At 43.2% G+C, this 24015-nt stretch overlaps 1 protein-coding gene across 2 annotated transcripts in view; it reads right to left on the bottom strand.

Moving 5' to 3' along the window:
* Positions 1–24015, bottom strand: part of CRHR2 (corticotropin releasing hormone receptor 2) — a 149958-nt gene that overhangs the window by 21542 nt on the left and 104401 nt on the right. For both annotated transcript variants that reach the window (XM_051610398.1, XM_051610397.1), the window contains 4 exons: positions 20947–21064; positions 16548–16701; positions 14090–14150; positions 8082–8154 (listed from right to left, as the gene is read on the bottom strand). In XM_051610398.1, the coding sequence (XP_051466358.1) occupies positions 8082–8154; positions 14090–14150; positions 16548–16701; positions 20947–21064 (406 nt within the window). The remainder of the gene's footprint in view (positions 1–8081; positions 8155–14089; positions 14151–16547; positions 16702–20946; positions 21065–24015) is intronic.

The raw sequence follows: 24015 nt of genomic DNA, 5'->3' as shown, positions 1-24015 counted from the left end.
CATTTTGTGATGTTTGAGGATGATGATCTTGTGTGAGGGTGGTGAGACCCTGGCCCAGGTTGCCCAGAGAAGCTGTGGCTGCCCCATCCCTGGAAGTGTTCAAGGGCAGGTTGGATGGGGCTTGAAGCAACCTGGGCTGGTGGGAGGTGTCCCTGCTCATGGCAGGGAGATTGGAGCCTGATGATCTTTAAGGTCCCTTCCAACCCAAACCATTCCATGATCTTGTATTCAAAAAGCTTTACTAAAGAAACACACTGCAGGTCACTCCCCAGTCAAGTGAACAACCATGGGGTCTCTAGTCACATCTGACTCAATGGGGCTTCTCTCCAACTATTTCACCTGACCAGCCAGGAGCACACTGCACGTTGGAACACCAGTAAACACACACCTTTGCAAAAATAACAATGGCACACAGAGAACTCTTGCCTGGTGGGAGTGATGGCCCCTCAACAACCAATTCCTGACATCAGCACACTGAAATGACCAAGATGACACGACGGCCTAGAACATGGGCACATTGTTGTGAATAGCCCACCTGGCAGTTCCCCAGGCTGGACAGGTCCAAGCTGGCTTGTGTTGGCAGTGAGAACCACAAGAGAAGACTCCAGGGAGAGGCTACCTCTGAAGAAGAACCATCCAGCACTTTGTTGCTGAAATGTGATTTCCTATCTGGATATTCTGAGTAAGACTTGACAGGAAGAAGTCTGCAGAACATTTCCTGAGCGACTGCTGCTGGTCATATGAGTTTCTTACTGGCTTTGGAACATCTTAGAAAGAGAATTAGAAATGACAGAAAGAAAGAGACACTGTAGGAAAGCAACACTGCATTGGATTCCTTGTTTGACACTATTAGCTCCACAGCTACAAAACGTGAAGAACAGGAAGACAGTAATAACAATGATGGCAGAATTGGAGATAAATTCTGGATGGACTGTAATCAAACTATCATATTATCTTTATCCTACATGTAGCTATGACATCATGCTTGCAAACCTCTGAAAATTATGATAAAAGTCTTGTAAGAAAAACTCAAGGATATTAACAGTTTGCAGGTCATAAACTACAGCCTTGATAGCAGTGGAAGAACTGGGAATCTGTAGACAGGGGGAAAAAAAAAATCAATAGGAAAACTAAATTAATCAGCAAACCAGTGGTTGAGAAAAAACTTAAGCCAGTCTGAAAGGAAGGAGAGAAGGAAATGAAAAAGATATATCAATAATTATAATAAAAAATCTGGAAGGAGAATTGTGAAGAGGGTTAGTAGAAGCTAAGTAAATATTCAGAGAAGTAATTATATCACCAAGGAAGATACTTGCCCAGAGCTAGGGACTGATTTTCAGAAAAAAATATTAAGTGAAATGCATGCAGATATAAAGAGAAGAGAAGAGAAGAGAAGAGAAGAGAAGAGAAGAGAAGAGAAGAGAAGAGAAGAGAAGAGAAGAGAAGAGAAGAGAAGAGAAGAGAAGAGAAGAGAAGAGAAGAGAAGAGAAGATGGTTAAGGTTGGAAGAGACCTTCAGGATCATCAGGTTCCAACCTCCCTGCCATGAGCAGGGACACCTCCCACCAGATCAGGCTGCACAAGCCTCATCCAACCTGCCCTTGAACACCTCCAGGGAGGGGGCTTCCACAACCTCCCTGGGCAACCTGTTTCAGCACCTTCCTACCCTCATGGTGAAGAGTTTCTTCCTGATGTCTAACCTAAATCTCCCCTCTTCCAGCTTAAAACCATCACCCCTCATACTCTCACTCCCTGCCCTTGTCCCAAGCCCCTCCCCAGCTTTCCTGGAGCCCCTCCAGGCACTGGAAGGTGCTCTAAGGTCTCCCTGGAGCCTTCTCTTCTCCAGGCTGAACAGCCCCAGTTCCCTCAGCCTGTCTCCCTTTATGACCTTTTTAGATCAAAAGATCACTGCATGGTATCATGACACTGATGAACTAAGACATGGGATGAAAAGAATTATTGAATGAAGTCTTACAGCTGTTGTAAGTAGCTGTACAGAACTTTCCTTTGTGCAAGCACCCAATATTAAATAAATTGTTACTATTCCTTTACTTCTATTGAAAGACAGCTAATGAAGCCTGCTCCTATGAATACTAAAGGTCTTGTTAGTTTAGCTTAAATATATTAATAGTCACTTATGACAATTTCCTTTTTATTAGTAATACCAGTAAGCTTAAGTACCTCCACTCTTCTTCTCTGTGATGGACTTATAAAAACCACTGTATCTTTCCACAATCTGGGTTCTGAAAAACTAAACAAACTCAGATATTTACTGAAACTTTCTCCAGGGGATAGTTTTCCAGACCATCAGCCAGTGATTACTACATAGAAGATCCTGCTGTATCCCATAGCCTGTACCTGAGGTGGACAAAATCTTTGCAAACCCAGCGAAGAAGAGCATTTGCAGAAATAAGGTGTAAAGGGGAAGAATGACATGGTTTGTGAAGCCCTCTGAAGCAGACAGCATGGGGACAAGGGAGGACAGTCTACTCAGGATTCTGAAAGGAATTCCTATTTGTTTCTCCAAAGAAAATGGAGGGAAGTGCCTTAAGCATAGAAATACAAGAAAGAAAAGGTAGGTACATACATATATATATATATGTATAGGTACATACTGTTTTTCTCACTGGAGAGAGGCTACAGGTAGTTCTCTGCTGTTTTACATAGACCTTAGTGATCTATAAAAGGGAATGACAAGGAGGCTGACAGATTTTTTAGTGACATGAAGCTACTGAGGATAGCAAAAATAAAACTGCACAGGGACTCCCAATGCTAAGTCACCAGGCAGTAAGATGGCACATGAGATCACATGATAGGAAGGTAAAACAATGGGGAGGTGAAGCCAACTTAACTTTACATGAAGAGTTATGATGTCTGGGCATTTCCATTCACAAAATAAGAGTTGGAATTGCACTAGCTAGCTCCCTGAAAACTTCATCTCAGCTCCCAGTGGTACTCCAGAAGGGGAAGAAAAAAGTGTTAGGAATTACTGAGAGATAAAATAAAAGAGAGGACAGGATGCTGCCATAAAAACCTGGTTTTGTGGTCACACCTCGAGTACTGGGGCAAGCTTTGATCTTGCCACCACAAAAATGCTAGATGGTTAATGATTAGCCCACCCAAAAGACCACTTGAGGACACGTGTCAGTCGCATTCCCAGTAAAATTCCACATTGCAATAAGGATGAGGCATCTTCTTAAGGACACTTAACTCTTCTACAGCACTTGTCATCCAGGGATCTCAAAGCATCTTAGGGAGGGAGACAAGTACCATTAAGCTTGCTTTAGAGCTGGAGACACAGAGCAGCCACTAACTTGTTCAAAAGAAAATAGCTGATGAAAGCAGAGAGAGAAGTGAACTCCAGGTCTTCCTATCAGCTCATGTACCTGTTTATCCCAGCAGGTAATTGATTGGGGTGAGTTATTTTCAACGAGACCCAGAAGGCAGAGGTTTAGGAAACTGTTCAGTTCTCAAGTGCAAGGGAAAAAAAAAAAAAAAAATCTATTAAAGCTGAATGTAAGGCTTGAAAAAAACTAAATATTTGATCTGCCTTTTTGAAAAGCAGAGCATTTAATACAATTTCAGCTCTGAGAAATATTGCACAGCAGTTTGTATCTGGGGTTAGTTCACCACTGTATTTACTGAGAAAAAAGGTAGCTCTATGAACTGGCTCTGGTGTCTAATTTCTGATTCATCCTCTGGTCTTGGTGTGTTTTCGTGGTTCATCAGTTCTTTGACAAGGTTTACATTTTAAAATCCCACATAAGAAATGTATTTTTCTTAATAAAACCAGGTTGAAATACAGTTCCCTGGCATGTATTTCCTACCCTTTGCCCCTTCTTTACCTTCAGAGAGAGATGTATGATTAAAACTTGGTTATGCTGCTGTGAGAAAAGATACCAGAATTTAAAAATAATACTAATTTGAAGAGAAAATACCTAACAGAGTGTATTTTTCTAGTGCAATCAGAAATTGAATTTCGAAGCATCCAATGGACTGGATGGTTAGATCTCTCCTATGAAATGTTCAAGCCAAAATGAAACAAAGAATGAAACAAAGGATGATTACCTACATTTTCTCCCTCACAGTTTCTGTCTATAAAAATACAGGTTTCTTGTCCAATATTCCAGACCAGCATTTATATCCAATTTTCTTTGCCTCTGAAATTGTCTCTGAAATGGTTTCCCTCTTTTCAGCACAAGTTGATGTTCAAGTTGCTTCTAAACACAAGTAGAAAAGAAATCAAACTAATCTCTCTCCTGAATTGTTCAAACTTCTTGTACCCTGATGCTGAAGAATAACATGGTTTAAGGATGGAGCTGAGAAGAGCTACCATGATGAAAAGGCTTTATTTTTGGCCAATCATTGTTTCCCAGTGAGGCTTAGAACTCCTCTGTGCCCTGTTTCTTGGTGTTAGGCTATTTTGTGCTGCAGCAGCTCAATGCATAGAGGCAGGAAAACGAGAAATGAAAAGCAGTGGAATTGACTTTTGATGGACAAAATCCTCCTATTTTTTAAAGAGACTTGGCATCTTTAGAAGCAGGTTTTATCCCTCTGGAACTCAGACTATTTAAAGAGCACTCTAATCACATTGCCACTAGCTGGTATAATGATGTTTCTTGAACACGGAATGATGCTACCTTTCTCTAACAGGTAACCAAAACTCAGCTGAGCTGTAGACTGGTCACTTGGCCCTTAACTAACTAAAGTAGGTGTAACCATATTTTAACTGCCACAGGCTGAGTGCTTTGCACGTGGACAGGAACTAAAATTTGATGGAGATTTTAGACTTTTAGCTTCTAGTGTGAGCCCTTTTCTGGAAATAACATTTATTTATTCTAGTTGCATTCATTCTTTCTAGCAGCACACAGAACAGCCCTGTATATTCTTTCATGAAACACTAACTTCAGCTGAACATTTTAATTCTTCATTAGTGCAAATCCAGCTCATTAGCTGTGATTGAAAGAGGTCACGGAGTTGGACTATTCTTGAAATCAAAGAATCATAGAATCAAAGAATGTGTGGGGTTGGAAGGCACCTTTACAGGTCATCTAGTTCAGCCTCCTCTACCATGCACAGGGACCTTTTTAACTAGATCAGGTTGCTCAGAGCCTGGTCAAGCCTGACCTTGAATGTGTCCCGGGATGGGGCCTCCACCACCTCTCTGGGCAACCTGTTCCAGTGCTTTATCACCCTCATAGTAAAGAACTTCTTCCTGATAGCCAATCTAAATCTACCCTGCTCTATTTAAAGCCATTTCCCCCATCCTATCACTCCAAGCCCTTGTCAAAAGTCCCTCCCCAGCTTTCCTGGAGCCCCTTCAGGCACTGGAAAGTGCTCTAAGGTCTCCCTGGAGCCTTCTCCTCTCCAGGCTGAACACCCCAACTCTCTCAGCCTGTTTTTGTAGTAGAGCTGCTCCAGTCATTTTTGTGGCCCTTCTCTGGGCTCACTCCAACAGGTCCATGTCCCAGTACTTTGCTGGTACCACAACTCACTGGAGGGAAGAGGAAAGCAGCACTGCCCTCCTCACGTTAAGGCAGAGACACACTGACATAGCAGGGGGGAGGCTTGTCTGTGTTGCCCAAGTGCACATGGCAGATGTCACACTTCAGTGCTCTTACTCCAGCATTTCTCACAGCACCCTTGAAAGGGTCAGTAACTTGAATCATAGTAAGTGATGCTTGAGTCATTACATGCCATTTGATTTTATCCAACCGAGAATCAAAAAAAATGAGCCTGACAAGTTGCTTTAACACACTGTGGAGCTGTGTATTGTAATTAGAAACATAAGACTCAACTCGGAGTTTAAGGAAAAAAAAAAAGGGAGGGAGGCAGATTTTAACAATCAGAAGCATATTATAACAGGAGATTTTAGACTTGGCTTTTAGACTGTATTTCCAGAGAGCTCTTTTCCTCACCCAACAGTGCTTTCTGATAGCAGTAACCACAAGGAGAGGGAAGGAAGGGCTTGCCCTTATGTTACTTCTCTAAATTACATGAGCTGCTTTCCTCCCCATAGTGCAATTACTGTTGTTATCTCATTAACAGTTTAATTAGAGCTCAAGAGCAGGTCAATGTGGAAAGGTTCAATACGAGATGTCAGTTTAGGGCATTAGAGTTATTGGCTCAGCTTTGAGGGGTCTCAAGGCTGCTCTAAATCAGAGGCAGATATAATGGGCCTGAATAAAAAGAGGCAGTCTCCAAGTGTACCTCCATTTTCTGTGCCTCTTTGGGGTTTTTAAATAGAAAGTCCCATTCAGGGGAGAAAAAACATATTTTCATGACTCTAAATTGCCTGTGGTGTCTGCCAGAGATGCTATCCAAGGATTTTACAGATCCTGTTGACTAAAGGGGTTATGGTAGATTCACAGATTCACAGACTTCCAGGCAATGATGTGAAAATGTGTCGAGTACTGCAAACCTGCCATGTGGTGTTGTCTAAATAGCATTTGTTGTCAGTTAGTCTCTATATCAGTGAGTCAATTTGCTGTTAGGATGTTTGTGTTTTGGGGATGGCTCCCCTGGTGACACACAATTATATTATGTGTATCACACCAATAGTATTTCTCTCCTTGGAAATTAAAGACAGGAATTTTCACATCAAACCAGACTCCTACTACGTTATTCTGTCTTTTCAGCTACGCACAATATGATCTGTTTGCTGGATATGAACAATTAAGACAGAAATGAACTCTCCTGATTTCAGGCTGGGAAACATTAGGATCAGTAGCTGGTTTCCTAGGCAACAGAGAAGCTTTTTCTCACACTGAATCACACGAAAGGCAGAGCACTGACGAGGTGAGAGCACACGGCTGCTCAGCCTTGAAAAAGCTGGCAGTGGCAGCCTACTCTGCAGCATTTGCACCTCCTCCATGGGTGCTGGAGTGGCATAAGGGACAGTTATACTAAGCCTTGGTTCCCTGAGGGAGGGGACCTCCCCTAAACCCTGTGAATTGTCTGTAGGATACCTGCCTTCTTCCTAGCTGGCTTTTACTGAAAAGGATTAGAGGAGCGGAACCGGGTTTTTCAGCATTGACCTTTCTATTAGTGTTGATCTTTCCCATCCACACCCAGTATTTTCTGGGAAAGCATCACTGCATTTCAGTTAAGGGTTCAAAATGGTTTCTGGGTGAGCTTCCTTCTTCCCCTGCCTACTGCTCCTTGGCAGAGGGGACAGTGTTGGGTAAACAGATAAACAGCCTGTTAACTGTGGGCAGCACTGAAAAGGAAACGTAGAAACAGGAAAGCTAACCAGCAAATACATGAGTACCTCCTGGTTTTGAACACTTTTCCTTCCCACATCTCAAAACATTGTACAAAGGAAGGCAAACAGCATTACAGAGTACTCAGAACTGGTGAAGCCACACCTTGAATCTTGTGTCCAGGTTTGGACACCTCAGTACAAGAAAGACATTGAGGTGCTGGAGCGTGTCCAGAGAAGGGCAACAAAGCTGAGGAAGGGCTTTGAGAACAAGTCTTATGAGCAGCTGAGGGAACTGGGGCTGTTTAATCTGAAGAAAAGGAGGCTGAGGGGACACCTCATCACCCTCTACAACTACCTGAAAAGAGGTTGTAAAGAGGTAGGGGCTGGTCTGTTCTCACAAGTAACTGGTGATAGAACAACAGCAAACGGCCTCAAGCTGAGCCAGGGGAGGTTTAGATTAGACACGAAGAACTTTTTCACTGAGAGGGTTGTCAGACATTGGAACAGGCTGCCCAGGGAGGGGGTTGAGTCACCATCCCTGGGTGTGTTTAAAAGCCGTCTAGATGTGGTGCTTGGGGCACGGCTCAGTGCTGGACTTGGCAGAGTAGGGTTAATGGTTGGACTCGATGATCTTAAAGATCTTTTCCAACCTACAGTGATTCTGTAATGGCCAAATGTCAAGGAAACAGCCAAAACCAGATCACTGCAATTCTGACTTGCAGTGCTAGCTACTGTGGCAGCTTCAGAGAACAGTGGAAGATGTCCAACCCTGGTTGTGTTTTATTTTACTTAAGAGTAGAAGTGGAACATCACAGATGTCTATCAAATTATCCCTCCTTGGGAAAGAGCAGTGTCCTTCCACCCACATATATGCTTACCAGAAGAACAAGAATCACTGGCCCTTGATATATGTAGTCAATATATTTCCCTGGCTCTTTTCCAAACCAGCATCTGGAAGACAAAAACAAGAAAATAATTTATAAAGGGGAATGCACTTCTTTTAGATTTTAATATCACGGGCACTAGAGAGACATGGTCCCTTATTCCCTGAGTTGTTAAATCACATACATAATTGGTAAGTGGTTGAATTTTCTGCTACAAGGCCACTTTTTGTTTGGACACAGATCTGAGCTCCCTTTAGACCATTCATATTCCCACTGTTTTTCTCTACTGCCCATGTCAGTATTACCAAGAAACATGAGAACCTGCTATAAGTAGGATGCAGATGTGTCCTGCTGGGTCTGAAAGAGGGATGAAAGAAATATTCTTTGCAAGGAAAAACTGTGTTATCTATTGCAGTGTCCAGCAACACTCAGTTCCATAAAGACTGTTACCTACAGCAAATCTGTCTTGAGCTGCATGGAAATACTGTCTAAATAAGGTACTGAATGATTAAGGAGTTCATCCCTCTAGTGGGAGGTGTCCTGGCTCAAGGCAGGGGGGTGGGAACTAGAAGGTCCCTTCCAACCCAAACCATTCTGTGAGTGTATGATCCCACTGGCTTTGAACCAAGCTGGTTGAACCAGCACAGATTAGAGATACCACGTGAAGTTAGCAAGTACCTGATGCTGCATTACCAAAAGGAAATCAGCTTAGGTAAAGTGAAAGCACAGGTGACCTAAAGGCCCTCAAACTAGCAGACAGCCTAGATGTGTCATGTGTGGCTGAATGCTGGCTTGACTTTTACTTCCACAAGTGTTTTTCTCCCTGCTGTGTTATACAACAGACTAAGCCTTTGGTTCCACAGTGACCTATGCTGACGTTCACTTCATTCTCTGAACTGAGAGCAATAAATCAGTTATATTTATGTCAGTAAATGAATAAGGAACCAGGCTTAGGCCTGGATTCAATCATTTACACCATTATATTTTCTTTGCTGCAGTTTTGGCCCAGGCCAAAAAATAGCCAACTCCCAAACCATTCCTGGGGAACAAATTGGGAGCTAGCATGAGCCAAAACACATTCCCAAGAGTCTACAAACTGCAGCTACCCTGATTTGGAGGCCAAGGTTTAATAATATTGATGTGAACTACTCCATGCTATTTGGACTCCAGCCCCAGGAATGATTCCAGGCCCAGCTAATTTAGTATTACAGACACAGCCACAAACTCTGGATCCTGGTTCCACCAAGCAGAGGCAACTATGCCTTCATAATGCCTTAAGGTTTAGGTCACTGGAGCTCCTGATCCCATAGGAATCCCATAGGTTTTGGAGTTCAAGGGTCTAAGAGTTTTCTTCCTGTTTGTGGATACCACATAACAAGCAAAAATTATGCCTTCTTTTTGTTTGCCTTGTGACAAAGATAAGCTTAGTGCCATGGGAGATGTGAAAACCAGTGTAATTCCTGAGCCAAGGAGATCATACAGACAGGTATGCACTTTCACAAGCATTCCAGAAATAACACTTCTTGCCTCAAAGAGGTTGCACTCTGCAAAACACAACCTCAGGAGTCATAGAATCATAGAATCGTAGAGGTTGGAAGGGACTTCTGAGGATCATCAAGTCCAACCCCCCTGCCAGAGCAGGGTCACCCAGGGCACATCACACAGGAACGTGTCCAGGTGGGTCTTGAAAGTCTCCAGAGAAGGAGACTCCACAACCTCTCTGGGCAGCCTGTCCCAGGGCTCTGTCACCCTCACAGGAAAGAAGTTTCTCCCCATGTTGAGGTGGAACTTTCTGTGTTGCAACTTGGTGCCATTTCCCCTCGTCCTATCACAGGGCACCACTGAAGAGAGACTGGCCCATTCCTGACACCCACCCTGCAGATATTTATAGACATTAATAAGGTCCCCTCTTAGTCTTCTCTTCTCCAGACTAAACAGCCCCAGGTCTCTCAGCCTTTCCTCATACGACAGATCTTCCAGTCCCTTCGTCATCCTTGTAGCCTCCATTGGACTCTTTCCAGCATGTCCCTGTCCCTCTGGAGCTGGGGAGCCCAGAACTGGACACAACACTCCAGGTAGGGTCTTAGTAGGGCAGAGGGGGAGGAGAATCTCACTTGACCCTCTGGACACACTGTTCTCAATGTTCAAGCAAAAGAAACTGAGACAAGGAAGCTAGTAGCACATAATGCCCCCAAATCCTTTCTTCAAAATGCTTTGCTTGCTGAAACAGAAGGTGCTGTTTGCCCACTTCAAAATGCTCTTGCTGACCTGAATGTACAAAACACTGAGATAGGCAGCAGACCTCTAGGAAAATAAGTCAGTATCACACAGTTGTCTGCCTGTTCTTGATTCAATTTCCACATCTTTCAAGTTCCAAATAAATGAGAGAGCTCTGAATATTTTATAAATATAAACCATGTCTGTTATTCCCCAGTGCACTACCAATTAGTGTAAACTGAGAGTTTTGCAACTAATCTTCTAAAATGTGGTGATGAGAGCATCCCCCTTTGGGGATAAGGTACTTCTTGCAGCAAAGTTACCATCCCAGAAGAACCCCCAGAGCAGCCTTAAGATGAGGGAAACTGATTTCTTTGTGATTTTTAAATTTGTTTTTGTTCTAGAGATGGAAAGATATGAAGAAAAATGGATTGCAAGATATGCCAAGGCAGGAAACAGAACTTTCCAGAGCTTGCAAGACCTATATTTGAGTGAGGTTTTAGAAGGGCATTTTGGGAGAACTATTATGTATTGCCTGAAATGAAGAGAACCAAGAGCTATTATAGAAGAGGAGTTTCTGGGAAGCTGGCTGTTCTAGCAGAGGGACTAATAAGAAACAGGCTAAGGCACATGGCAGAACTTAGAAGACTAGAAAAAGTCAGCAGAGAATTTGGAAGAGGGCTGGTAGAGCACAAATGAGGTTCCAAGGCAAAGGCTGCTCATAGCTCCTTGGAATTTAAATGTAACTGTAAGACCATACTGAAGAGCAAAATGCTGACATTTATCATCTGAAGCCCAGTATTAGACCCAAGTTCCACTGAGTGCAGCATCATGTGTATATATACTCAATTTCACACAGCTTTTCCAGGATGGTGTTAAACTTATTAAGCTATAAAACATATCTGTTACACTCTAATCTAAATATTTCCAACACACCCATGAAATAGGCGAGCAAGGGTGAGAGGAGAGATTTGCCAGTGACATTTACATATGTCTGCCTTTGAGGAACTATATTTCATATTTCCAGTCTAACTGTTCCAACTGGGACATGAGCTGAGATATTGCAAACTTTGCTGCCTGCCATCTGAACTCTTACTTTAAATCCAAGTGCAGCCATTATTTCTGCAATAAAATCAGCACTGCACATTTCTTTAAAACCAAACAGAGAAACCTAACAGAACAATTTAGGAAGACAGTTCTGATTAGACTCAGAAATGTAAACACACTTCTCTTGAATAGCACTAATTAACACGCTTCATGCTTCTCTGACAGTTCTTTCTATAACAAAAACCACCACTGGTTTTACCATTATTGTTAATTAGATCTTACTAATGTTCTTCCTCTTACCAACTGCCCATCAATTAAATTACTGTAATAATTATTAATAATGTGTATGTTTTCTTTTAAATTGAGACTCAACAGTACTTTTTTCAGAGGGAACAGATTTTGCAAAAGAACTGCTAAACCCCAGACAGGATATTTGCCACAGTAACAATTCTATTTGCCTCACTATGCAGGACATGGTCTCTAGGAGGAACAAAAATGAGAAAATTAGGAAGCTGGTTGAAGCATTTTCTCAACATTCTTTCCTGTGTGCTATTTTGAGCTCTTAAAAGAGCTGCATAACTTGAACCTCAGCTGAACTTCCAAACAACTTGAGTTACAGTTCAAATGCATTCTCAGATGAAGAAGGGAAGTTTCTTTATTTTGGTTCTGAATTTTGAGCTGTCTGCTGGGATATCCAAAGGGTCTTGGAAGATGCAGGAGAGGATGTGATTTCTGCGTGGGTTCTGTTTGCTAGGTCTGACCTCGTGCAGGAATGACACATGGTTTCCCCAGTGGTCAAGATAAATGGAGTGTCACAGCCAGGCTGGCTGGGGAGAGCAGCCTGTTGTCACAGGATAGCTGAGGTTGGCAGGAACCTCTGGAGATGATTGCCTAGCCCATCTCCCCTGCTCAAAGCACAGTCAGCTGAAATAGGTTGCTCAGAGCTGCTCCCAGCTGGCTTTGGAGTAGCTCCAAGGATGAAGACTCCACAATTTCCATGGGCAACCTCTTCCAGGGGTCTCCAGGCCTCACAGTAAAAAGTGAGTTCCTGATATTGACATGGAATTTCATGTGTTTCAGTCTGTGCCACTGCCACTTGCCTGGATGTAGTGGTTTCTCCATCCAGCCACCTTGTGTGTGTGCAGTGTGATCCCAGATAATGTGACATGTTTCTATCATGCCATTACTGCTTTTGGGAGTGACAAGCAGCCTTCCAGAATGAGGTGTTCAAACCTTGGTGTTGAACCCACTCACAACAGGAATGTTCCATGTGCACTGCCATTATTAAAGCACGTGGTGTTTTGCCCCTCCAGTTTTCAAGACACAAGTTTTGGTTATTTTGTTTTGTGCTGTTTAAGCTGACTGGCTCCTTTAGCTCTAGTTCTAGAGCACAACGTCCTGCTTCAGCACAATGAGAGAGCTGCTGTGCTGCACTGGTTTGTGCAGAGCAGAAATTTCAAGGAACCTGACACTGAAGCAGATCCAGAATGTCGTGTTCTTTCCACCCATCCAGAAACAAGAAGGTCCGTGAGCGCAGAAATTAGGGACACCTGGTGTTCTGAGGTTACCTCAGATTGATTTGAACACTCAGGGAACAGGTTCCAACAGAAGTTTTTCTTGCCACTGGGAGACTACAGGGTGAATTTTCTTGTATGGCTTCTGTAGGCAGGGATGGAATCACACAACATTTTTTCCCTGAGATAAAAGGTGTCTGGCTGCTAACATGCGTAGCCCCTGGGAATTAAGATTACCCCCTTCAAAGTCACTATGACAGCTAAGGAAGTGAGAGATTGGTCAAGGGTTCAGAAGTCTGTGAGGAGCAGAGGAGAGGAACTTAGTGCATAACAGAATTCCTCCCACGCCCACAGCATGGATGCCCAGAGCTCTGCCAGCCATCCTGTCCATCTCCTGTCTTACAGTCAGGGCAAACAGGGCACGTGAGTCTACTTCATCCAAACCTACTTTGGGTATTTCCTTTGGGATGAGATGGAATGCACCCCAGGCTCATTCACTGTTTTGACTGAGCACTGCTGATCACAGATTAGGGCAGATGCAGACCCTACAAGGCAGACATTTATACTTAATCAGGTGCACTACAGACAGACAAACAGACAGACTGTGTCCATACGAAACACAGATTCATGGGGAAAAGAATTGTTTTAAGGTTAGGGAAGGGAGCTGTAACAGACAACAGACATTGATCCAAAGACCAGCTGAAAAGTAGAAGCTGGGCTGTATCTGACCAATATCCACGTTCGGGGGGAAAATTCCCCAAATATAGATGCTTCTTTATCTTGTATATTTTCCAGTTTCATGCACAAACTGCTTTCAACTGGAAAAGCCAGAAATGCAAAAATTTCAGCCATAGGACTATTGGCAAACTGTCACCTGAATTCTGCACACCCAGAAGTCTAACCCCATTAGCCCTCAAATGTATTTTAGATCAAGGTCTTACTCAAGCAAAACTCCCATTGAAAGACATTAACCTGACTGTAAATCATGTATAAAACTATGCAATGAGAGCTTCATAGGCTGGCCAAGGATATCTGGGAAAGATCTTTTCAGGAATTGATTCAAGTCATGCTCTGAAATTTGAGATGGCCTGGATCTGGATGGAGGTGATTCGAGCTTTCCTCTTTCCTGTCAATCAGCCTGAACTCTAAATTACCAGTTCAGTCTGCAGGCATTTCTTCATTTATTTAGAGAACCACAGAAACACAAATGTTTACATCACTTACTGTTCATTTTCATAATATAGTTTGCCAATGGCCCAGGCAATGATGATTGGGCAAGGAATACCTGCAACAGCAAAAAAAAAATCAGAGGTTAATCACAACCCATGTAAGGATGGATAAATACAGATGTATGTTCAGATTTGTGGGAGGAGAGTCTTGGTTAATGGACTGGAAGGATCTAAATACAAGTGGTCTTATCGTGGTACACTTGAGACATTGCAATTGCTAAGACCTCTCTGTGCATATATAAAAAAGAGGATCTCAAAAAGAGAAAACTCTAGTACCACTAAGAAAAAAAACTAACACAATTATTTAAACCCCCACACATTTATACCTATATTTCTATATACATGATCACAAAAATTTTGGAAGGCTTAAAGGCAATCTTGATTCCTTTTCATTTTCCTGCAGTTTCCCCCATGTTCTTGCTCGTCAGGGACAGGAAAAATGTAGCCATGCCCTTTCTCCTGGAAGAAAAGCTTTTCGTTTTCCTTGTGAAAAACAGGGATTTGAGAATGAGGACAGCAAAAGATTGTGTCTAGGAAGGCAAAGCAGGGCAGAAAAGCACTCAAGAGGGTGAGAGGAAAGGTATATTCAGCTGACACCACTCCTGTATAGCAATCAGAAACCCAGAAGGCTCTGAGAGAGGTAGGGAGGGAAAATATTAGGGGCCAAACCAACCAAGGGGGGCTGTGGGAGCTGTGCAAGAAGCTGATTTTCCAGCTTGGTGACAGAAATGAAAAACATTGGTAAAAAAACTGAATCAGTTCCCCACAGGAACATATTTTTTCTACTACATCTCCTCTTTCCTCCCATTTGATTTAGGGTGGAACAACATATTCTGTTTTAAAGGCTGCCTCTGCCTTCAGAACTGCAATTCAATTACTTCTGCTCAATTCTGAGAGGAAGAGGCATTTCTGAACAGAATGTCACTCAGCTTTCTAAAAAGAAAATGTTTGTGACCTTTTTTCCACATTTCTTCTTTCAATAGAAAAGAACTGCCCAATTCACCCCAGATTCTTTGACCCCAGATTTTGCATTCAAGTGAACAAGCTGCTCACAAGGGGCTTCTCTTGCTAAGCCTCTCCTGGCCCACTTCAAATAATGGATTTATCTGTTGGGAAGGACCCCTGAAGGTATCCAGTTCAATTTCCTGCTCAAAGCAGAACTACCAGCACTAACACACCTCAGCCAGGGCAAAGCTCTGATGAATTTTCAGTACTTTTAGGGTCAGAGATTCCACAGCTTCTAAGCCATCTGCTCCATTGTTGCACTAGCTTTGGGGTAAATTTTGTGTTTTCTTCATGTCCAGCTGGATTCTCCCTGTTTGTAATTTGCAGCCATTGCCCGTTCTCATAAAATCTGCTATTACCAAGAAGAATTTGGCTCCATCACCTTTGCAATTATCTTTCAAATCAATTCCTAGCACCTAACAGATCCTTGCTTAACTTCCTCTTTGCCAGATTAAGTGAGCTCAGCTCCTTCAGCCTCACTTCACAGGCCATCTCTTCTAGACCCCTGATCATTCTGGCAGCCTTCTACTGGATAACATCCAGTTTTTCCAGATCCCTGTTGACCTGAGACCCAAAACTGACCACAGTATTCTAAGGGCAGCCTTACCAAAGCTGAGCAGAAAGTACTAGTAGCTTTCCTCAATCTTCTGGCCACACTCCTAGTGCGGCCCAGTTATACCTTTTACCTTATTCGTGGCTCATACTCAGCCTGTATCCACTACAAGCCCTACATCCTTTTCAGCAGGACTGTTGGCTCCCAGCCTGACCTGCTGGACCAGTCCATATTGATGTGGATGGGGAAAAGGAGCATCCTTTGCCCTGGCCCAGGCTGACATGGTGGAAGGCAGGGACTGACGTGCAATGAGCTGTTCTTCTGCCTTTGACTAGCCACAAGGATAGTATAAAGATTAGATGTGACTCTGTTAAGGGCTGTCTTCTAAGAACAAAACCCTCACCAGTCCAATAGACAGCTGTAAGGCTGGACTGGCAGACAATTAGGCTTTGCTTTTAGTCAGGTTGTCACTTAGAACTGTCTCATGTGTCTCTGGAGATGGAGTGCTCCACAAGGCATGGACAGAGCCTTTCCCGTTTCATGTCATGTTCAGCAGCAGTGTGTAAGGGGTTGTGATCACTGCTTTGCTGAGCAAAGCGAAAGGGACACGGCATGAACTGCTGCATTCCCAAAATGCTGAGCCTGGGAGTTCCCTTTTTTCCCTCAACACCAGGTGCCTGAGGATCTAAATGAAGAAAATAAATCCAGCAAGAATCTATTAGCTTGATGTCATCACCACAGCGAAGAACTAGACCTAATCTCATGTTGTTCTGACAAAGTTAGGCTTGCATGTCAGATCTCACCACAGTGGGACTCGAAAGTTTATTCTTGCTGCTCTTTATCACTTGAATGCCCTGTGTAACAAAACACCATGTTAAACACACAAGACACTTACACCATCCTATGAAGAGAAAGACCCATTTCCGCAGCTTATCCGTGGAATAAGTCATCACTATAGCAGTGTGTAAGTAGCAGCCTTCCACAAACATCCAGAAGAAGTTGGTCACCACAAAATAATTGTAGACCGTGGTAATACATCGACACCAGGGCTGGAAAGGAAACAGAAAAAAAAAAAAGAAAAGAATTTAAAATCATGGTGAGAACATTAAAAAATATCCTTATCTTGTTATTCCGTTAAAAATCACTGGGATGCAGATCTGTACCTGTGACTTGGAATCACAGTATCTTAGGTGATGCTGGGAACTCGCAGCTATGTCTGTGATGTTCTGCTGAGGCTTGGCTTTCACCACAACATGCAGGATCTCCTGAACCTGAGCATGTCTGGAAAGTGACCCTGCCATAAGGCACCTCCACACCAGCAGTCTGCAAGCAGTGAAAGCAGCAGCCATGTGGACAGAAGACAAGAAGGAGCAGGTCATTTCAGAGAGGTACAACCATAGCCTAGGTCTGTATCCAAAGATGACAGAAGAATCCAAGGATGTCAGGCAGTATAACCCACCTGCTGAGCAATTCCAAGAAGATGTAAGAAGATGTCAGTTTGCCTCACTTCCACTGAAAGGAAGGAGTACCACTGGCAATTAGGAAAAAGATATTTGACTTTAAAGATATGCTTTCCTCAGCTACTTCATCCCCTCTATTCCTGACACCAGTGCTCCAGTCTGTAAGTGACATCACTACAGAATCACCCTGGAATTTTGCCATAACTCTACCAGGAATTTTTGGCTGGGTTGAACGTATCAGTAAAGGCATCTTCCCCTAATGGCTGAGCAGTGGGAGCACAGCTGTGGAATATGCAACAAGCTCTGGAGAGGAAGATGGTAACATTATCTCATGAATAAATCACCAGTAACTGCTGATGGTAATTTCCATAGTGCTACACACAGAAATCTGGGAAGATTCCTTTCTGATCAAGCAGGCATTCAGCATGTTCCCTGAAGCACAACATTAATTACTTATGTTAGCTGCAATCATTGATGTCATTTTGGTCTCAGCATTCCCCAGCTTTTTAATTAACTCCTTTGAAACTTTTGACCCACAGTTAATTCTAGTTCAGACTGGGCATGCATGAGGTACTGATGATCTCTGGGCAGTTGAGAGAGCAGCAGATGCTCTGTCAAACCCAGCAAACTTCTGTGGATTGAGAATTTATTGGGCAAGAAACCCAGTCACAAAATTATAGCCCATTCACAAGCTGTGATCACTTCTGTTTATGGAGCTGAATAAACAGAAGAAATCTTTTGGAGGTGTTAAACCTTTCATTTCTGTACTATTTCATTAAGATTCAAAATTGAGTTTGGCTTCATCTTTAAAATAGGATAAAACCTCCAAACAGAAGAAGATGAAATGTTTTGTTTCCAAAGTTTTTTTTTTTAAAAAAACAAATTAAATTTTCTTCTTTTCCTCCTTTTGGCCTGAGCAAAGGAACATAAAGCAACAACCAAAGGAAAACCCAACCTCTAGTTTCTGGCTAGCACCAAACAAATATTTTAGCTCCATTTCTGACTGGCCCTAAAACTAGAAAGACTAGTTTTCAGAAGCCTCACATTTGATTTTAAGATGGTAGGAGCATGACTTAATCTTTCCCTGTGGTCTTAATCTCATGGAAATTCTCTGATGGAACATCAAGCCTCTTGTTCCCCTCTCTCCCTCAGCTGCAACACTTATACAGGGTTTTTTCCTCCCCACAGCTGCCCGTTTTCACAAGATTTGTAACAAAAGAATTCTATCTGAGCCATTTGCTTCTGTGTGAGAACTCAGTGGGATTGGCCAGTGGATTGGGAAGATGCTGGGACAGACACAGATAATTCCCCATAATGGGGGTGAGATCCCCCTCTGCACCGTTTCCATAGGAAACCAGAATAAAATTCATTTCGAGCAATTCCTTTTGGAATCATGGATTTATTATTATTGACTTATAAACCCAATTAAGCAGAACTCATTAATTTCTACATTTTCATTTATTTGACTGTGGATTCTGATCCTCACGTGTATCCACCATTAGGCTCCAGTTACCTTCAGCAATTCTTTTGCCTGATTTATTCACATAAACACTGTAACTTCATGCAAAATGTTTCCACGTTGAGTGACGGATCCTTCTGTAACTGCATTATTTGACCTCCACGGATCAGCACAGGAGAGATCACATCATTACCCAGCATAAATGATGTTGCTCCCATTGATTTTGGCATTGTTATTCTAACTCTGACTTATACCTGAGTAAGAACATAACAAAGCTATCACTAAGCTTGGATAAAGCACCTTACAAAAGAACCCTGCAGTGCTCTGCAGAGGAAAGATGAGCTCCTGAAAACTGAGCCATGTTGAGTATCTGCTGTTATATTTGCAAGTTTGTATTTTTTTTTGGCACTCTGTGGTTACATTTTAAAAGGTATTTGAGTGCCTGACTTCAACTGATTTTTTTCCTCAGTAACTGAAAAAATCTATATTAAGATTTGCAGCATTGTCATCAGAGTAAATCACACAGCATAAACCTCTCAACAGTAAAGCTCAGATGCCACCATCTCCTGCAGTCTGAAAATGTAAGACACACAGACAAAGCAGTGAGTTTATTGAAGCTACATCTTCCCAAAGGAGCATCTGATTGACTAATAAACCAGCATCCTGCACAGACAAATTCTTTATCCAGGTACTAATGACTTTGCTATTTGTTTTCCCAGAGCACAGGATTAAAGATCAGGTGTCAAATCTTCCATTTGAAAAGTTAATCAAGGATGGTAAGTGCCCAGCTGACATTCACATGAATGGATACCCAGGCTCCTGGGGTGTTTCTGAGTTTCTACAGGACCAGTTCCTATGTGAGTGGGGCCACAGTGACTGAGAGCAGTTATGGATCCATCTCCCCATCTATAGGCACTTTAGTCCACCTGCTTTCCAAAGTGAGGAGTATGAAGGGGGTGTGTGTCTGTGCTTCTAGCACACTTTTTTCTTCATTATGGAAGTATCAGGGTATGATCCTAAAAGGAGAATACTTCACTGTAAGATTATTACAAGAGAAAGAGAACACTTAAAAACCCTGCCAAGGGACTATCCAAAATGACTACTTGCCAAGGAAACGTGTTCAATGCCATGCAAAGAACACACACCACTTACTGCCCCTTTCAGCCTTCCTGTTTCTGTTGTGTGGATCTCTTTGGTCCTTTGCACTGTATCTGACTCTCAATCACCCACCAGGGAGCTGACTGAGATTAACTTTCCCACCAGAAAACTTGCTTTTCTGTTTGCTAGGTGAATTCTCTACCAGTTAGCGAGTCTCCAAGAGTTCAGTCCTCCTCAGAGGATCAAGAAAAGGAACAGAGCTAGTGCAAAAGCAGCAGCAGGAGCTGGAGTGAAGCATTTGGATCCCTGGAGGAATGAGCTATGCCTTTCAGTGACAGGAGTTGCTGCTGGATGCAGCCCACATGGCAGAACTTCATCCTCAAAGCCAGCACAGTAAATAAGAGATCAGCAGAAAAATGGAATTTTGTAAAAAAAAATCCTCACAACATTATCAACAAGCAAAAATTGTTCTTTCTCAGCCCCTATTTCTCATTTTCTTGGGAGTCTCACTGACTCTAGGCAGCAAGATACCCACAGTCACCAGACAAAGGATAAGGGACCTTCTCACTCTCTACAACTACCTGAAGGGAGGTTGTAGTCAGGTGGGGGTTGGGCTCTTCTCCCAGGAAACCAGTGACAGGACAAGAGGGCACAGCCTGAATCTGCACCAGGGGAAGTTTAGGTCAGATTTCAGGAAGCACTTCCTCAAGGAAAGGGTGATCAGACATTGGAATGGATTGCCCAGGGAAGTGGTGGAGACACCATCCCTGGAGGTGCTCAAGGAAAGGCTGGATGTGGCACTTAGTGCTCTGGTCTGGCTGATGTGGTGGTGTTGGTCATAGATTGATGATCTTAAAGGTCTTTTCCAGGCTTGGTAATTCTGTGATTCTGTGAAAGCCTCTGACTCAAGAGCCTCAACAGTCAAACCCTGTGCATGGAGATGTTGCCCTCTGGAATGAACACTTCCCTGACACAGGTGCACATCACTGCAAGATGCTCTGACAAACATGTTCAAGAACCACCAAATCTACATCGTGTCTCACAGTATGTACGTTTGGGAAGCATCTGTGATCAGTGAAGGTAAGAGAGAAGATTTTGGGCAGGGTTTTGACTTTAAAAAACCCCTTAATATTCAGTAATGAAAATGTAGCAAATCCAAGCACGTTTTCTTCATCTTTTTTGAAACGACTTGAAAATCCCTTGTCATATTTCTATCAGTTGCACAAATTCACCACTCCTGCCTGCCTCCAAACTACACAGCATCTCCAAGCACTTACTTCATTGCTTTCATGTATGTTGTGATCTATCATTTGAAGCAGAAACCACATCACATTCCTCAGGATGAAGGTGGTGATCAGGTTCCAGTGGATAATATTCCGCAGGCATCTGATACTCCTAAACAGGGAATTACATTCACATCATCATATATAGTGAATAGATAAACATTAATTACTACATAAAATAAACAAGCTAATTCTGCTCACTTGCAAAATTCCTGATGGTTTAGCCCCACCCATTGCTTCTCTTATACCATGAAACAGGAGGTTTGTCTGTCCAATGGGTCAACAGTCACAGTCTGTGAGGATGTTTTACCAACAAGCATATCTGGTCTGGTCCCATTCTCTGGCTAAATTGCACAGACACTATCAAAGCCCAAACCTGCATTGTGCAGCATAGTCACAACACAAGTAAATGACATAAATATCAAAGAGCAACAGGAGGATGGCAAAATCTGTGCTTCTTTTTCTTGCTATATACCTTTCTTCCAGAAACCAAACTGTGTGACTTCTGCAAAGCCACCTACACCAATTTGTCTTGACAACAGCAGGAGCAGGAACTCTCTCTGACAATAAATTCAAGCAAGTGAAACAGGATCTACTGGAAAGACCCAAATATTCAAATGGTCATTTCATCCTTGGTTCTCAGTTTTGCTCCTCTCCACCCCATCCCATCAGCTCTCCTATAACGTCCACTGGAATTGATAAGCCCCTAAATAACAAGGCTGCACTGGAGTCTGTTGCACTGCTCACAGAAGGAGATTTGGTGACAAATATCTGCTCTGGAGTGGCAAAACTATCTTAGTTTACATTCAGTTAGTCTCTTAAACAGGCTCACCTGTGTCAAGCTCAAAGTTTTCAGATCCATTAATGTGAGAGGAGAGCACGGACTGCCTGGTTTCCAGTCCCAAGAGCAGTTGGCTCTACCAAGCTGTCTTAAGGTAGAGCTGTGTATTTTCCTTCACCAGAAAATATCTGTGTCTGGTTTTAGTCCTTTCCCAGCCCCCTTTCAGTGCTAAATATGAGCCAAATGTACAATCTTGCTATAAGGAGTTGGGACACAGTGCCATAAAACAAAAGAGGGGACATCTTAAATAATGCTTGCTGCTGAAATTGGCTCCAGGGGGCAGCCAGTGCATGATGCAACTGAAATACCACTGAAGCTAGACAGAAAGTTACGTGGTCATCTGAAACAAGATCATTTGTGATGATCGAGTTTTTTATTTTTGATCCTTAGAGAAACAAGGAGAGGGGTTAGTAAAACTGCCACCTTAGACTTCTGGAGGGCAAGCTTTGACCTGCTGAGAAGACTGATGGCCAAAGTCCCTTGGGAGGCTGCCTTGAAGGATAAAGGAGTCCAGGAAGGCTGGACATATTTCAAGAAGAAGTTTTAGAGGCACAGCAGCTGCTGTCCCCGTGTGCTGAAAAACCAGTATGTGGGGTAGGAGACCAGCTTGGCAAAATAGGGACCTTTGGCTGGACCTTAGGAACAAAAGGAGAGTCTATGACCTCTGGAAGAGGGGACAGGTCACTTCTGAAGCCTATAAAGATGAAGTGAACCTATGAAGGGTGAATATTAGGAGAGCCAAAGCACAGCTAGAGCACAGACTAGCTACAGCTGTTAGGGATAATAAAAATGTTTCTATAAATTCATTAACAGCAGAAGGAGGATTAGGGAAAATCTCCATCCTTTATTGGATGCAAAGGGAATCTTAGTAACAGAGGATGAGGAAAAGGCTGAGGTGCTCAACACCTACTGTGCCTCAGTCTCTAGCAGTGGAACTAGCTGTTCCATGGACACACAGCCACAGGAGCTAGGAGACAGGGAGGAGATGCAGAATGAGGTCAGAGACCTACTACACCAATTAGACGCTCACAAGTCCATGGGACCAGATGGGCTACATCCAAGGGTGCTGAAAGAGTTGGCAGATGTGATGACCAGGCCACCTTCCATGATCTACCTGAAGTCCTGGCTAACTGGGGAGGTCCCAATGGACTGGAGGGTAGCAAAAGTAACACCCATATGTAAGAAAGGCAGAACGGAAGATCCAGGAAACTACAGACCTGTCAGTCTGACCTTGGTACCAGGGAAGGGCATGGAGCAGATCATCCTGAGTGTTATTAGAAGACACAGAAAGGATAACCAGGGGATCAGGCCCCGTCAGCCTGGGTTTATGAAAGGCAGGTCCTGCCTGATGAACCTGATCCCCTTTTGTAACCTGATGACCCAACTGTTGGATGAGGGAAAGGCTGTGGATATTGTCTGTCTGGACCTCCACAAAGCATTTGACACAGTTCCCCACAGAACTCTCATAAAAAACCTGGCTGCTCATGGCCCGGATGTGCACACAAGCTGTTGGGTCAAGCACTGGCTGGACAGTTGGGCCCAAAGGGTGGTGGTCAGTGGAGTCAAATCCAGCTGGGGCCAGTCACAAGTGGTGTTCCTCAGGGCTCAGTGTTGGGATGTTTCTGTTTAACATCTTTATTGATGATCTCGATAAGGACACAGAGTGTATCATCAGTGAGGTTGCAAATGACACCAAGCTAGGCAGGAGTGTTGATCTGCATGAGGATAGGGAGGCTCTACAGAAAGACTTGGATAGATGAGATCATTGGGCTAATGTTAATGGTCTGGGCTTCAACAAGGCCAAGTGTTGGGTCCTGCACTTGGGCTACAACAACCCCAGGCAACACTCCAGGCTTGGGGAAGTGTGGCTGGGAAGTGTCTGGCAGAAAAGGACATAATAACATTGGACAAACACAGAAAGTGGTGGTTTCAAACCTGCTCAGCTGCAGCTGACTGTAGCTCATCCCACTGAGAGCAAAAAGGCACAGCCCAGTAACCAACCCTGCTGTTGCCTCAGGTCTTTTGCCTGACAAACAAGCCACCCTTCTTAATAACAAACACTATTTTGCTATCATTAAACACTTAGTGCACTTTTCCTGGGACTTGATTAGTCATTTTTAGGGCCAGAAGCAATTCAGTTATGTCCTTCAGCCTCACAAATCTCTCACAAATTTCCCAACAATCCAGCAATAAGACAAATAGAAGACCTCCCACATAGGAGA

The sequence above is a fragment of the Apus apus genome, chromosome 2, assembly GCF_020740795.1.
Source record: "Apus apus isolate bApuApu2 chromosome 2, bApuApu2.pri.cur, whole genome shotgun sequence".
Classification (NCBI taxonomy): Eukaryota; Metazoa; Chordata; class Aves; order Apodiformes; family Apodidae; genus Apus; species Apus apus.
The sequence above is the reverse complement of the archived record's forward strand: the minus strand, read 5'-3'. Positions and strand labels throughout refer to the sequence as shown.